We start from the raw sequence: 15,873 nt of genomic DNA, 5'->3' as shown, positions 1-15,873 counted from the left end.
CCCTGCAGTGTGGGGAGGGACGGCAGATACACCCTCCCTCAATGCCAGCTGTCTGTCCCTGGGCTTCAGTTGGCTGAAGAGGTAACTGGCTCCTGGCTGCCCAGGGGCCTGTCCAAGGCTAGGGACGGCTGGTGGCTGAGGGTGGGATCTGGAGGGAATGCCCCCAGGCCTTAGGGGTACTTCTTGGAGAACACAGGAAACAAGTACTGGTTTCTCCTAATAGGAGTGAGTCTGACTTGTACCAAGCCACCCAAATTCCCAGAATGAGAAGCCTGCTCTATCCAAAGTCCTGCAGGGCCAGAGTGGAGGGCATCATGAGCTGCGTGAACCTCACCTACTCCAGTGGGCTCATTCTGGGCTCTGCTGAGCAGGGGCAGGGCCAAGGCTGGGAAGCTGGCTGAGCTGCAGGATGCCCTTGTTCTTGGCCCTTTAGGTTTTACGGCAGAAAGTGTGCTGCCCAGTGGCCTCTGAAACAGTACTTGGGACTCCTGTCTCTTCACTGCATCCATCATGCACCAGCTTTTACGTTTTCTACTCTCATCATCACACTGGTCTCCAGTAATGACTATCCATGCGAACACAGTGCTTCACTACTTGCTTAGTGAGATCTGCTGGCGAGCCTGATTTTCCACACCACACAAATATCATGGGCCTCTGAACACAGGCTGATGTATCCAACCAATGGCTTGGCTGTCCTTGAGAATTCTGCTACATACTTCTGAAAATTCTCAGTACGGTTTTGAAAATCGAAAGCGTCTACTTCTGAGAACTCAGAGAACAGAATGCAGGGAGCTCATAGGACTTGGGGTTTTTGAGAGCCCATTCAGTGGGATGATCAGTCAGGCAGTTCTGCAAATCTTCAGAAAAACCACTTCTCATGCCTTGCTGCCAAGCCAGCTATTTATAAATGCTTCCAAATTGGAGTAGCTCTTGTTTGGTCAGATGATTAGTAAAGAGAAAAACGGGGCTTCCCTGGTGGCTCAGTGGTAAAGAATCTGCCTGCCAATGCAGGAGATAAGGGTTCAATCCCTGATCCAGGAAGATTCCACATGCCACAGAGCAACTAAACCCAAGTGCCACATCTACTGAGCCTGTGCTCTAGAGCCTGGGAGTCGCAGGTACTGAAGCCCGTGCCCTAGAGTCCACGCTCTGCAACAAGAGAAGTCACCACAATGAGAAGCCTGCGCATTGCAATCAGAGAGTGGCCTCCATTCAGCACAACTAAAGAAAAGCCCATGCAGCAATGAAGACCCAGTATAGACAAAAATAATAAATACACAAATTCTAAAAGAGGGAAAATTCTTAAAAAAAAAAAGAGAGAAAAGGGTATGTACTTGGTTCTGAGATACTTTCAGAATCACAGTGAATTACATTTCCTGTTTCTTTCAATAAATAATTTCGTCCACGAGGGAGCAATGTTCTCTACAGCTTTACTGATGTTCATATGAACAGCTCACAGCAATGCTCTGTGAGGAGAGTATCCCCCAGACATGGGGAAAGGTGGAGTGGTTGGAGAGGTAAACAGCATGTCAGGGAGCAGACAGGAGCACGTGGGCAGTGGGAACCTCATGCTAAGTTCACACCATGGTTGCAGTAGGTGCAAGACACTGGGACTCTTCTTCTACTGTTTCAGCGGTGCTCCAAGGCACAGGCACTTCATGGAGCAGGAGTGGAAAACTGTGAGGGGTGGAGATGGCTGAGCAGGCAGGCCAGGAGGGGCACCTATCCTGCATTCAGCATTTCCTGTGGCCCAGGGTTTCAGCCCACGTGACCCAAGAGGACAGCAATGTGGGAACCGTCATCTCTATCACATCATGGGCCTCCTGTGGGCTCAGGTGTGTCACACGCCATGGGCCTTGCTGCCCCACTTTCAAGCTGTCCACAGAGAGACCATCCATCTTTCTGGCTAGCTGGCCCTCACATTCCCATGTAAGAGCAATGATTCAACAACGCCCTCAATGTGGACCACATGCCCTCTCCCTGTGCAGTGACTCTCCCGAGCATCATGCTCCCTCCTTCCCACAAGGGGTCACCCTCTCGTCCAGCCGCTCCAGACTCTTAGGAGCACTGAGGTGATTTTTTATCAGCATGAAACTTTTCCTGAATTCATGTGGAAAGAGTAAATGATGTTTTATAGCATGAACTTTTTTCAGTCCACAAATATCAAATATTTACTCAACACATATTATACTCTAAGTATTGTGTATTGGAGTCCCTAGAGATAAGAGTAGCGAGCAGATAAAAGTCCTGTCCTTATACTGTAGGGGCCAGGAGGAAGATAAACTGGTCAAATATGGAAATATATGGTGTGCCAGCTGGTGATGAGGGTGATGGTGGAAGGGTGGGTGAGAGGTTCTGGGACACAGGTTGGTCAGGGAGGGCCTCTCCAAGGATGTGATATTTGAGCAAGTACGAGAAGGAGGTGAGGGCAGAGGTCATGTGACTCTCTGGGGAAGGGTACGCTGGGTAGCAGAAGATCCGTGCAAAATTCAGGAGGTGGGAGAGCGTCTTCTATGCTCTAGGACCAGCGTGGAGGCAGGATGACTGGGGAAGAGAGAGGAGGAAGAGGGGAGAGGCCAGAGAGGGCAAGAGACAGAATGTGAAGCTGGCTGAGGTGCTGGAAGAATGTGGAGCATAGGCGAGCTATCGGAGGGTTTTGAGCAGAGGAGTAACGTGACCTGACTTACATTTTGGAAGCCCAGCTCTGCTGCTGGGGCACAGACAGACAGCAGCGGGGCTGGCCAGGGGAAGTGACCTAAGTGAAGAGGCCACTGCAATAAACCAGGTGACAGATGACAGTGCCTTGGACCAGGGTGCTGATGGTAGAGGGGTCAAAAATTGTAACACTGTGATTTGGGGGGAAGGTAGAAACATCAGGTTTGGTGATGGCTCAGATCTGAAGTGTGGGAAAAGGGGTTAAGGGTGACCCACGCCACTGGAAGGATTGAGCAGCCATTTGTGACATGCAGAAGGTCATGGAGGGAAGCAGGTTTGGAGGGGTACCACTGAGAGTTCAGTTTGGTTAAGACAGATTCCTGTTAGGCACCCAGGTAGGGATGGCCTGAAGGTAGCTAACTATCAAAGTCTCTGATTCATGGGAGATATGTGGGCTGGAGAAAAACAACTAGTGTCATCAGCACAGACTGAATACAAAACCAGGGGTCCTGGGGAGATTTATGAGACTGAGTGTAGGGAAAAAAGGCCCTTGGGCCCTGTAGGAACGGGGAAGATGAGGAGAAAGCCAGTGAGAAGAGAGACACCAAGTGAAATGTGATGTCCTAGAAACCAAGGAAGTGGGAGGAATGATCATTGTTGAGACAAAAATCATCTACAGTTGACTTAGGATCAAGCAGAATTGCATATTCTGCATATGAACTTGAGTTTCCACCTACACTTATGTCTTATGCATGAATCCTTCACCCTCCAGGCATCAGTGGCCCTACGAGAATCTTTATGAGTGCTGGTGAATCTTCCCCTTAGAAACACACATTCAGATACATACAAGACTGCAAACAAGTGTGGAGGTTCCAGGAGCCGGTAAAGTCCATCCCAGAAGTCAGGTTCATAAACAGCCCTTGGCCATCCCCAAAGAGGTCTTCTCATGGTATGAACCAATCTTCTCAATGTAGAAGTTCAGAACTTGCAGGTTTCCCAGCTTTTCCAGGTATGTTTCCATAGGTTAGAATGAGTTGACCTTTCTGGGCTCTTGGGTTGAACACAAAACGTGAATGGGCTGGCTCAAGTCTCAAAGCAAGCGTGAAAACAAATGAGAACTCACCACCATCTCCTGCACGTGAAACATCTCTGCTCCACCAGGTGACAGTCGATTGGGGAAGGACATGCTGACAGATGACCCAGGAAGGGTGCTTGGCCCAGTGTTATAGATCTGTGGGTGTGAGACACACACGGCATGGTTTAATAGAAATAGAGATCTTCATTTCATGTCTACATTATATATTCTAAAATCCTTTGAAGTGATACGCAGAGATACTAGGGTTTAGGATCTAGAAGGTCATGACTTGAAATGAAATATCAAATGACGGGAGATTTCAATGACATAGAAATCTTTCTAATGTGCATTAAAACCCCACAAACTTTCAAGTTACCTTATTCCCCCTGTTAGCATTTTCTTATCTTCTGCTGCTAACAATTATACTTATTTTGACCTGGAAATTTACTCATAGACTGTTACACGGGTGGGAGTTTAGAAATAATCTAGATTAGTAGTTCTCAAACTTTTAACACATATCAGAATAATCAAATGGTTTTCTTAAAACCTAGACTGGAGTAAGGTCACACCCAGAGTTTCTGGTTAGGGTGGGGTGGGGGCTGAAGGGTTTGAATATCTTTTTTATTTTGGCCATGCCACATGGCATGTGGGATCTTAGTTCCCCAATCAGGGATCAAACCCGGGCCCCTGGCAGTTAGAAGCTCAGAGTCCTAACCACTGGACGGCCAGGGAAGTCTTGCCTTTCTAAAGTTCTCAGGAGATGCTGATGTTGCTGGCCCAGAAAACATACTTTGAGAACCACTGATCTGGTCCAACTCCGTTCCTTTTATAGTTGGAGGTAACTGAGACTCTCAAAGACAGAGTGGGTTATCCCCAAACCAAATGATCTCACTTACAGAAAGGGCTCTTTTTTACTACACTATCTAGCTGATTTGGTTTCTCCGTAACTTTCATCTTACCACTTATGAATACTGTTGGATGACATCTGTGCACATCTTTTCTGTCGCAGCATTTGGTCCTACAATCTTTACCCCTCTCATCCCACACACAGTCCTCCCCATTTTTTGTCTCCAGCAGCCCATCATCTCTTGAGAAGTGAGAGAAAAGATGGCAGCCACTAAAAGACCCATGAGAGAAAGGAGATGGAGCAGAGACTGACATGAAACTCAAGGAAGAAGTGGAAGATGAAGGAGAGTAAAAAAGATGGGCACATGTATAAAGACAGACAGTAGATTAGTGGCTGCTAGGGCTGGGGCGTAGGAGGAATGAGGAGTGTGGCAGGAGGAAGAATGGCTTCTCAAAGATGTCCCTGTCCTAATCCGTGGAAACTGTATGTTATATTACATGGCCAGGGGGATTTCAGGTTGCTAAGAAGCTGACTTTAAAATCAAGAGATGATCTTGGATTATCCAGGTGGGTGCAATGTAATGACAAGGGTCCTTATATAGGGAAGTGGGAGACAGAGTCAGAAACAGGGAAATGTACTGTCAAAAAGATGCAACCAGTCACTGCTGGCTTTGAAGATGAAGGGGGCCATGAGCCAAAGAATGCAGCAGCTTCCAAAAGGAGGAGAATCACCACAGAAGAAAGAAACAGATTCTTCCCCAGAAAGGAACACAGCCCTGCTGACACCTTGCTTTTATAGACCAGTGAAACCCTTGCAGACTTCTGTCCTCCAAAATTGTAAGATAAAATAAACTTGGCACAAAGTCTGTAGTAATTTGTTATAGCAGCAATAGGAGACTAATATAAGGAGTGACTGCTAACAGGCATGGAGTTTCTTTTTGCAGGTGAAAAAAATGTTCTAAAATTAGATTATGGAGAAAGTTGCACAGTGGGGAAAGTCATTGCATTGTACACTTTAAACAAGTGAACTCTAAGGTATGTAAGTGGTAACTCGATAAAGATGTTAGCTTATTTTTAAAAAGATGGGTAGGGGCAAAAGAGAGGAGTGGCCTGGGGACTAGAGAGAGGATTCAGGGCATCTCTGAAGCTGAGGTCAGCAGGGCAGAGCCCGGCGATGGGTTGGACAAGTTAGCAGATCTTCACACTTGGCAGAATATACAAGGGTCTAGCTCCAGCCAGCTCTTCCCTAGAAAACTTGTCTTTGTTTTTTTTTTTTTTTTTTTGCAATAGTGGGTTTTGCTTCAGAGAACAGACACAAAAAATCATCGAGTGGATGAGTAGTTGCTGCCAACTCTTGATTCAAAAAGAACACAATTCACCCATAACAACAACCCTAAGGCACAAGAAAAGGAAGGACTATCCAACCACAATGGAAACTGTTAATTTGAAGTGAAATGTGAGAGCACAGCATTGAAAGGAAAACCTATCGACCTGTCTGGGAAATCACAATTAAAGCATGAGTGAGGAAAAAGAAGTTGATTTTGTTTTGCATTAGTTCATCCACCAGAACCGGACAGATGGAGAGCTTGTATTACCATATTTTTAACAAATGTCTTAATGTTTGACTCTCTGCAAACATTCCCGTGTAACATCTGCATTATTTTTCATCATCATTTTTCAAATGAGGGAAATTATTGATTTGATTTAAAAAAAAAAAAACAACTATTGATGGTCAATAAATTTTTACGTCTGTGAAGAAAAAAACTCTGATGAAACTTTGAAACCAATTCTAAGACCAGTGTCTCTGCCTTTCTCCCATCAGCACTTGCAGAACAATCTTTAAACAATGACATAGCTTGTTGAATATTAGCTTTGAAAAGACCCAGAAAAAAAATCTCTTTGTATGGAAAGTCTCGTGCCTTTTTTCAGGAGAGATGTTGCCAGAATAACGCTTCTCTGATGGTTCAGACAGTAAAGAATCTGCCTGCAGTGAAGGAGAACTGGCTTTCATCTCTGGGTTGGGACGATCCCCTGGAGAAGGGAATGGCAACCCACTCCAGTATTCCTGCCTGGAGAATTCCACAGAAAGAGGCTACAGTCCATGGGGTAGCAAAGAGTTGGACAAAACTGAACGACTAACACTTTCTATTCATTTTCCTGACCCTATTCTCCTCTACTATCTCCACCTGTTTTTGGATGACTATCACCATTAAGCTGGTCAGTGGCTTTCCTGCAGGATGGTCAGAATCATGACAATTATACCAGAAAACAAGCTGTCAGAGAATTGTAAGGAAACTGTCAGCTTTGCTAACCCAAGATTTCCTTTCCATCAGTAACACACACTATCCATCTTTCAGACTCAGCCAATTTCCTTAATCCTGACAGAATGCTATGTACTTCCTCAGGCAACTGATAATCAGGAGGGGAATCTTAGGGTCATGCCAGTCACTCACTCCCAGGGCCCTGATTCCCTAGCCTGTATCCTATGTCAGGTCAGAAGAAAGCTCTTTGTCTGAATACCAAACTTCAAGCTCCCTGTAAAAGTGCCTTCAGAGAAACATGATGTAACCACAGGCTCTCAGATTTCTTTCTTTTTTTAAATAGGAAGAAGAGAACATTTTGTATATTTTTAAAATATCTTTTCATATAACTTCTGTTCTTTTTTGCCTTCTCCTATCAACACTATTTGTAGAGACGTGGATGGACCTAGAGACTGTCATACAGAATGAAGTAAGTCAGAAACAAAAACAAATATCATATATTAAAGCACATATATATATGGGATCTAGAAAAATGGTATAGATGATCTTATTTGCAAAGCAGAAGTAGAGACACAGACACAGAGAAAAAATGTATGGATACCAAGGGGGGAAAGGGGGGGGTTCGGGGGGGTTGGGAGGAACTGGGAGATTGGGATGGACATATATACGCTACTGATACTAGCATAAAAAAGACAGCTAATAAGAACCAACTGTATGGCACAGGGAACTCTATTGAATGCTCTTTGGTGACCTAAATGCGAAGGAAATCCAAAAGAGAGGGGATGTATGTATGTGTATAGCTGATTCACACTGTTGCACAGTAAAAACTAATAGAACATTGTAAAGCAACTATACTCTAATAAAAAATAATAAAAATTTTATTTTATTGAAGTATAGTTATTTACAACGTTGTATTAATTTCTGCAAATACCCTCTTCATTACATGATGTGTGTCATTTGAACCCGTCTAAATAATTTACCTGACGTATCTTTTATTGTAAGACACCTGCAAAACTATAGGTAAGCAATTGAAACTAAAGTGGCTTCCCTGATGGCTCAAGTGGTAAAGATTGTACCTGCAGTGTAGGAGACACAGGAGATGGGGATTCAATCCTTGGGTTGGGAAGATACCCTGGTGGAGAAAATGGCAACCTACTCCAGTATTCTTGCCTGGAAAATCCCATGGACAGAGGAGCCGAGGGGGTTCCAGTCCATAGGGTCACCGCGTTCCAATCAATAGGGTCGCAAAGAGTTGGACATGACTGAGCACACACGAATAAGTAAAATGAAATAACTTCATCTGGCCTTTATCTGTTTTCTGTCCAACTGCAAAAAGCAATGGAGAAAAAGAAACTAACTGTGAGAAGGAATTCAAAACCACAGAGGTCCTATTCCCAGCAATCACTCTAAAGGTCTTGAAAGCAAGAGTGACCCCATCTTTCTCTTTTCCCCTGTAAATCAAGCATAGGGTGTGACAGCAGGGGCTTAGCTGGCTGGGAGGTGACTCCTCTCTGAGCTAGGATGTGTGTTATCCATCATGACTTTGGAGGTCTCCTGCCTGGGAGAAAGCTTTGGCGAGAGGGAGACCATTGTTTGCAAGAGACCGCAAATATGTTACTGTCTTTCTCTGGACCCTCACCCTGTCATTATTTGTCATCCCCTTGGTCCACCTAGGAGAGGCCACAGGGAAAGAAAATAATAATTATTTGGCCATAGCAGTGGATGCCAGACCGAGAAACCATCTTCTCCATAGGGAAGGATGGAGGGAAGGCAGGAGCGAGCTCTGGGAGCTGGAGCTAGAGCTAGAAAGACGTGGGATGTGGATTACGGTACACTGGCTCCATCACTTCACCCCCAGCTCCTGGCAGCTGCTGAGCTACACAGGGGTGTTCCAGGTAACACCCGCCTAATCTTGGCCCCAGCCCAGCAGCTCCCAGCTCTCCACCCTGCAGCATGTCCTCTCCTCTTGGGCCTACATTTCCCACATTTGTCAATTAAGGAGAATATCTGGACGATGCTCGGTCCCCCTAGTTTTATGTTCAAAGACCCTCCTGTTGAACAGTGCTGGCCTTGGGGTCTGTTTTCAGAGAAGGAATCAGCAACTGATGGCTCGCACGCCAGACCTGGTCCACCACCTGCTTTTGTATATCCTGTGAGCTAAGATGGTTTTATACTTTTAAATGTTTAGGGAAAAAACAGAAGATGAATATGTCATAATATGTGAAAATGATGTGTGCTGTGCTGTGCTTAGTTGCTCAGTCATGTCCGACTCTTCGCGACCCCATGGACTGTAGCCCACCAGGCTCCTCTGTCCAGGGGATTCTCCAAGCAAGAATGCCCTGCCCTCCTTCAGGAGATCTTCCTGAACCAGGGATCGAACCCAGGTCTCCTGCATTGTAGACAGATTCTTTACCATCTGAGCAACCAAGAAAGCCCAATAATACTGGAGTGGGTTGCCATGCCCTCCTCCAGGGGATCTTCCCAACTCGGGGATTGAACCCAGGTTTCCCACATTGCAGGCGGATTCTTTACTGTCTGTGCCACCAGAGAAGCCCAAGAATACTGGACTGGATAGCCTATCCCTTCTCCAGGGGATGTTCCTGACCCAGGAATCGAACCAGGGCCTCCTGCATTGCAGGCAGATTCTTTGCCACCTGAGCTACCAGGGAAGCAATTTTATATCATGTGAAAATGAATGAAACTCAAATGTCAGTGTCCACAGCCACAGTTTTGTCCTGTGCATGGTTCCTGGCTACTTCTGCGCTACAGGAGCCTAGTTGTATAGCTGCTGTGGAGACTGGATGGCCTACACAGCCTAAATAGTTACCCTCTGGCCCTTTGCAGAAGAAGTTTTTCCACCCTTGGTTTAGAAAAGGACAATGTCCTTCAGTGTCCACAGTCCATACCGAGTATACCTGCTGGACACAGTGCTTATATGATAAGGAGAGCCAGCCCTGCTCTTTGGGGAGCAGCGTGTTTCCCCCAGGGAAGTTCCCTTCACTCACATTGCTGTGCTCTTGTAAAACCCCACTTTGAAAGGCTGTTCCTTTGTGGGAGGTGTGGGTACCTAGCTAGGTCAGCAAGGAGAAACCCAGGATTAAGCGTGCGTGTGTGCTCAGTCACTTAAGTCATGTCCGACTCTGCGACCACATGGACTGCAGCCCACCAGGCTCCTCTGTCCACGGGATTCTCCAGGCAAGAGGACTGGAGTGGGTTGTCATGCCCTCCTCCAGGGGATCTTCCTGACCCAGGGATTGAACTCATGTCTCCTGCATCTTCTGCATCACAGGTGGATTCTTTACCACTGAGCCACCGGGGAAGCCCCCAGGATTAAGAGGACACGACAAATCCTCGAGGCTGCCCTGCCCACAATGTGAAGAATGATGGAGAACCAGAAGGGGTCCTCTGTGGACCATCTGGCTGAGGATGCATGCTGGGTCCAAAGGTCTGCTGGGGAAGGCTGGCATTCATCATGCCTTTTTCCCTCCAAATACTGAAAAGCAGAGGGGGCTACACAGCAGAGTACCAGGCAGCAAAGGGATTGTTTCTGTGTGTGGTTACAGAAAACACATACACACTCAGGCTGGGAAGAGTTTCTCTTAGAAAAAGCCTGGCCCTTTGGTTGCTTTTCATAGAAGGCACATCCCATGGGCCCGTCCCTTAGTACCCAGTGATAGAGAAGGTCTCCATGGGTGGGTACCTGAAGGGTGACGTTGAGGGGTTGGAAATGACACTCCAGGTCATCCAGTTGAATGAAGTTGGATGCGTCCACAGACTCGCCGTACACAAAGGAGGTTGGAGACATGATTCTGAAAGAGGAAAGCATGAAATCTGTCATCCCAATGCAGGGTCACCGCTATCCTAGGAGCTCAAACATTTGTCTCTATTGAATCTAGAGCTCAAACATCTGTCTCTATTGGATCTAGAACCTGGCTCCCCTCAGGGTCCCCCACCAAATGCTTCACTTCTGGAACTGCTCTTTCTCTCTCTTGTAAATGGACACAGCCAGACCTGTACTTTTTAAGCAGACATTCCCAGTAATGTCTGGTCATCTTAGGTCAAATCAGTAAGTTATGTATACAATGTACTAGGATTATACTTCTAAAATGAGAAGGAAGACCATGGTAGCTTTGATTTCAGTTTTTAAACTGGATTATAAAATCAGTGAAGTCGCTCAGTCGTGTCCGACTCTGCGAACCCATGGACTGTAGCCTACCACGCTCCTCCATCCATGGGATTTTCCAGGCAAGAGTACTGGAGTGGATTGCCATTTCCTTCTCCAGAGGACCTTCCTGACCCAGGGATTGAACCCGGGTCTCCTGCATTGTAGGCAGACGCTTTACCGTCTGAGCCACAAGGGCAGTCCTAGGATTATAAAATTACACGTTTTATTTTGTCATTTGAAAAACATTTTGTGAATTGAAAAAGATTATGACAATATAAGTGAATTATATGTTTGGCATTCTAAGCCCCACTCTGTAACAAATTAAAAAAATAAAGATTTTCAGACTACCAAAATTACTAGAAATTAGGTATTAAAAATTGAGTCCTTACACTAATAGCCTTTTTCTTTAGATTTCAAATGGCTGTGTAAGACGTGATGAAGAATTCCAGCTCAGTGTGTAGTGATGTTTTCAATTTTGTCTGTGTCAATAAACCCCAGGCTCATTTAAATTCCCAGAAAAATAATGGATTCTAGATGAGATTCTAGAAGTCGCTCGCTTGCCTAAACACAATATTGTAAGATTTTTGGTACCAAGTCTAAATAGATAGCAATTAACCTATTTTCAGCTTAAGTGTAGAAATTAGTTTATAAATGTAGTGAGCTGCCACCCAGGTCAAGAGTGGGTTCATTTAAATGAGTGCTATTTTATGTTCCTGGAAAGATCAGAGGTTGACTCATTTGTTTAACTGAGGGCTTCGTTGGGGGCTGTTAACACCTCACAAGGAGGCCTCCAGGGTCTGACAACAGGATCAAGAGAGCCCTGTTTTCTCTTTCATCCCCTAGGACAGGGCTTGGTCCATGGACATTCTCACTGTGCGTCTGAGGAGAAAGTAAATAAACTACATGGTTAAAAACAGAGCCATGAACAGAGGCAAATCTGTGTTGGTTTGCAAATATATTCCACCAATGCCTCATGTCTAAAGAACGTGATGAAAAACGCCAAGAGGCAGGAACGCCCACCGGAGACTCATTCCTGACACCCAGCAGAGCTGGGAGCTTTGCAGGCATGGCTCCTTCTGCAGCGTATTAACTTTTCTACTTGCGGCTAAGGCCAGGACCCAGGAGCACTTGAATACTGAAAAATGAGAGACTTTGAACCTCTAGAAAGTTCAGCTTGCCTGTGGGGCAAAGGTTCAACAGGTCCTCATTTGATCTAAACTAATTGTGCAAATCCTTTTTCCTCTATCGTGCTCTGTTTCTGAAGCCGGAAACAGGAACTGACTTCTCATTTTTCCAGGCCTGTGTTTTGGCTGAAAACCACCCAGGCTTGTTTTGGGTCCCTGCTGCCTGCAGCCCTGATTTCCAACAACGCCAGAGGCATTGAGCAGTTGTGGACTTCAGCCAGACAGTGTGCCCACTGTGACTGGCCCTGCCCACCTGCTCTGCAGGAGGATGGGAAACATGCAAAACCAAAGCTGACTAGAGGCTACTCAGAAAGCAGGCCCGCCTTCCCTGGGACGCATTGGCTGTAACCTCTGGCCCAGCAGCCTTTGGCTGAGATTTTAATCCCAAGAATGGAGCTGCCTGCTACCTTGTGGCACTCCGGAGCGGTGGGCGCTGGGAAGAGATGCATGTAAAGGTGTACAGAATGTTCGAAGGAATTGCGGCTTACACCTGTCATCACACTTCTTGTATAATCTACCAAGTGTGTGGGCAGCTGGGAAAGAGGAGAAAACAGGGAGGGAGGAGGGCGTGAGTCACTGTAGCTAAAGCTTCATCTTGCATTTCCAAGCCAGGCAGAAGTGGAAGTGGCAGGGCCACCGGCTCCTGGCCATACAAGCAAACACCAGAGAAGCACAGGGTTCTGCCCCAGGCAGCACTGTGTCCTGGCTACTCACCCCGTGATGGACGTGTCCACCTCGTGCATCAGCGGCACCGTCAGTGTGAGGACGTTGTTGTGAAGGGACTCTGAGCGCTCCACGTTGCCGCTGTGCAGGGAGAGAGGACGGGATGCCAGTCAGCACAGCCTGCCCGCGATGGGCCTCTCCCCTCCCAAAGAGGGACAGCTCTCTGTTCCGTACCTTTTTACCCTCAACTCTGTTTTTGGTCCCTGTATGGCATCACCGTGGGCACTCTATGGTTTCAGTTGTGTTCCCCACCCCATAAAGATGTGAGGGCCAGTAGTGTACAGGGAAGGTGACCCCAGGAGACAGCAGGGGGTAGACAGGAAGGCAGGCAGACAAGCAGGGCATGTGATCCAGGTCAGCCGGGCTCCATCTGACCAGGGAACTCCAGGAGGCAGCGTGGAGTACCCACCCTCATCTTCCAGCTGAAGCCATGGGAGCTGATCAATGACTCCTGAGACCTGCTGGGGGGTGGGGGTGGGGGATTAATTCCCTGGCATGTGACCTATGTGCACGGTGAGTGAGGTCTGGCTAGAGAAAGCCTCAGGCAGAAGGACAGGTGCTGGGAATGGGAACTGTCCAGTGTGTGTGTGGTAGAGGCGAGCTCTGAGAGGTTATGGGTGGGCACCAACAGCGTGTGCTGCTTCTGCAGGGCTTATTCCATGAATAATGGACAACCGAGGTTAGGGCACTGCAGCTGGGAAGACGTTTGCTTGTATTTAGCAGCTATTTCCCATCTAATGGCATCATCCATCATCCACGGACAACCAAGCCCAGGAGAGAGGCCCTGGGTAGCACCATCTCGATAAATACCACAGGAGCTCCTGCTATAGGACTTCTGGCTCAAACGGGTTCACATACAGGCCTCCTCCTCGGGGTGAGGAAAAACAGAAGGGGGAGGCTTGCAGGGTCATTCTGGAAAGGTGACCACAAGGTGGGTGATGGTGTTGAGGGCTACCATGTGCCAGGCACACCTCCAGCCATGACGGAGCTGGGTATTCAGAGTAACCCCAGAGAGAGGGGCTCACCCACTGCTGACAGGTAAGGAGCAGCTCAGACAGATTAGGTAATTTGCCCCAAGGACCCACAGCAACTGCTTTTCCACTGTGATGCCTTTTCCTGATGCCAGATTTGGGGGTTTGGGGGAGGGGAGAAGAGGACAAGAGAGAAGGCCCAGTTTCCCTTCATAGCTTTATGAGATTTCAAATATGAACTGTGATTATTATTGCAGAAAAGCAATCGCCTTGGAAAAAAGCACGGCTATTGGGAACACAGTGCTGAACCTGGCACCTACACTTGGTTCCACCTCATGGAATGAACACGGGGTCCCAGCTGAAAGCTAAGTTCACCCTCCAGGGGTGGAAGGCAGGACCTGCTGCTGAAGTTTGGACACAGCTCATCCGGACCACTTCCCACCACATCATCCCCCAAACTTGTGCAGAGTTCCTCTCCCCACCAGCAAGTGCTGAATGTAACCGTTTTTCAACAGACTCACAGCCCCTCTCCTCCTCTCTCCTATTGTTCTGAAACAATGGTGCTCTGTGACTCTGACCCCTGACTTCTCTTCTGTCTTCCGCAGATGAGGTGACATCCATCACGATTTGCAGAAGCAGCAGGATCAGGTGCCCATGCAGCCCCACTTCTCTGCCCTTCCTTTCCCAGGGGCACAATAAACGCTGTGCAATCTCTGCACAGGAAGGACCAGAGGCAACTCCTGAATGGGTGGGGGGATGGCAACACCTGGGCCTGCTCCCTGCCCCGACCCAGTGTCCTGCCAAGTCTGAGCCATCAGTTCCTGATGGAAGCGCCACCCTGTGCCCTGCCATTTGTCCAGCCACCTGTGGCTGCTGGCAGCTCTGGCCCAACAGTCTCATCTGTCATCGGGGGACCGCTCCAGACTGAGTGAGGTTGCAAAGTTGAGATAAAGAGGCTTAACATCAAAAGGCCCCCAGTTATTCTGCAAGCTCGTGACTTAGGATGCTTCCCAAAGTCTGCAGAGCCAGGCTGCCAGACAGAAGCTCTTGAGAAACTGTTTAGTCTCAACTTTCTGTCCTCCTAAATCCACAAGTAGGCAAGAGAGCTTCAAAGAATGGTGATGGGAAGAAAACGATGATTGGTATTTTAACTGTGGCTTTCAAGATAAGGAGCTTTAAGGATTGTTCTGTCACAGCAGGGAGTCCGGTGCTGTGGCTGCCCTCTGGGACAGTAAGATCAGATTTTCACCAAAGTCTGGAGTGTAATTGGTGCCTGAGACATTCAGCTGCAGGTTTAATAGGCAATATAGTTTCTTTAACAACTGCAATTCAAATAATTAGAAGATTCTGATTATTTAATTACTTAAGCTACCAATACTAGCTTGGCTAGGTGTTCAGTAATGCTATATAGAAATATTAATGTACATAAAAGGATCTTCTTGAATTTGTAAATTATAAGGGTTTTCTTACGTGCCCAGTACTGCATCTGTAAATAACAGGTGCTTAATAGATGTGTGTTGAGTGAAACTGTGCCCAGTACAGAGTTAGGGACTACACAGAGTAATCACTTGATGAGACTTAAAAAAAAATTCAATGCCCAGATCTCATCCCAGACAAATTAGATGAGGATCCCTGTAGGGAGGCTCCCAGGTGATCCCAGTGGGCACCTAGGATTAGAGCACCATTGGTCTATGGACATGGGACCAGGAGATGAAATTTTCACCCTGGTGTTGTTGCGTCCCTCCTTTGATACCTTAGATTAACCCTGAGTGGGACTGGGAGGTAGTTGGAGTTTCTTCTTTTTGACAAGGAACGTCTCTTTCATGTCATATTTCCTGCCCAAATGTTCCTTCTCAGGAATATCAGCTGCCTGAGCTGTTGAGAGACCCAGACAGCACATTGATGGGAGAGTTTTCTGTGGATCCCAGAAACAGCAGGAAAATGACAATTTTCAGGTTTTAACAGGCATCTGCTCCCCTTTACTAAATCCATC

The 15,873-nt window shown here is 47.0% G+C and overlaps 1 protein-coding gene across 2 annotated transcripts in view; it reads right to left on the bottom strand.

Moving 5' to 3' along the window:
- The window catches only part of ITGA9 (integrin subunit alpha 9), a 364,186-nt gene that overhangs the window by 66,256 nt on the left and 282,057 nt on the right, over nucleotides 1-15,873 (bottom strand). For both annotated transcript variants that reach the window (XM_019984744.2, XM_070777085.1), the window contains 3 exons: nucleotides 12,901-12,990; nucleotides 10,538-10,646; nucleotides 3,779-3,886 (listed from right to left, as the gene is read on the bottom strand). In XM_019984744.2, the coding sequence (XP_019840303.2) occupies nucleotides 3,779-3,886; nucleotides 10,538-10,646; nucleotides 12,901-12,990 (307 nt within the window). The remainder of the gene's footprint in view (nucleotides 1-3,778; nucleotides 3,887-10,537; nucleotides 10,647-12,900; nucleotides 12,991-15,873) is intronic.

Source organism: Bos indicus, chromosome 22 (genome assembly GCF_029378745.1).
Source record: "Bos indicus isolate NIAB-ARS_2022 breed Sahiwal x Tharparkar chromosome 22, NIAB-ARS_B.indTharparkar_mat_pri_1.0, whole genome shotgun sequence".
NCBI classification, from domain to species: Eukaryota; Metazoa; Chordata; class Mammalia; order Artiodactyla; family Bovidae; genus Bos; species Bos indicus.
This window is presented reverse-complemented; position numbering and strand designations above follow the sequence as displayed.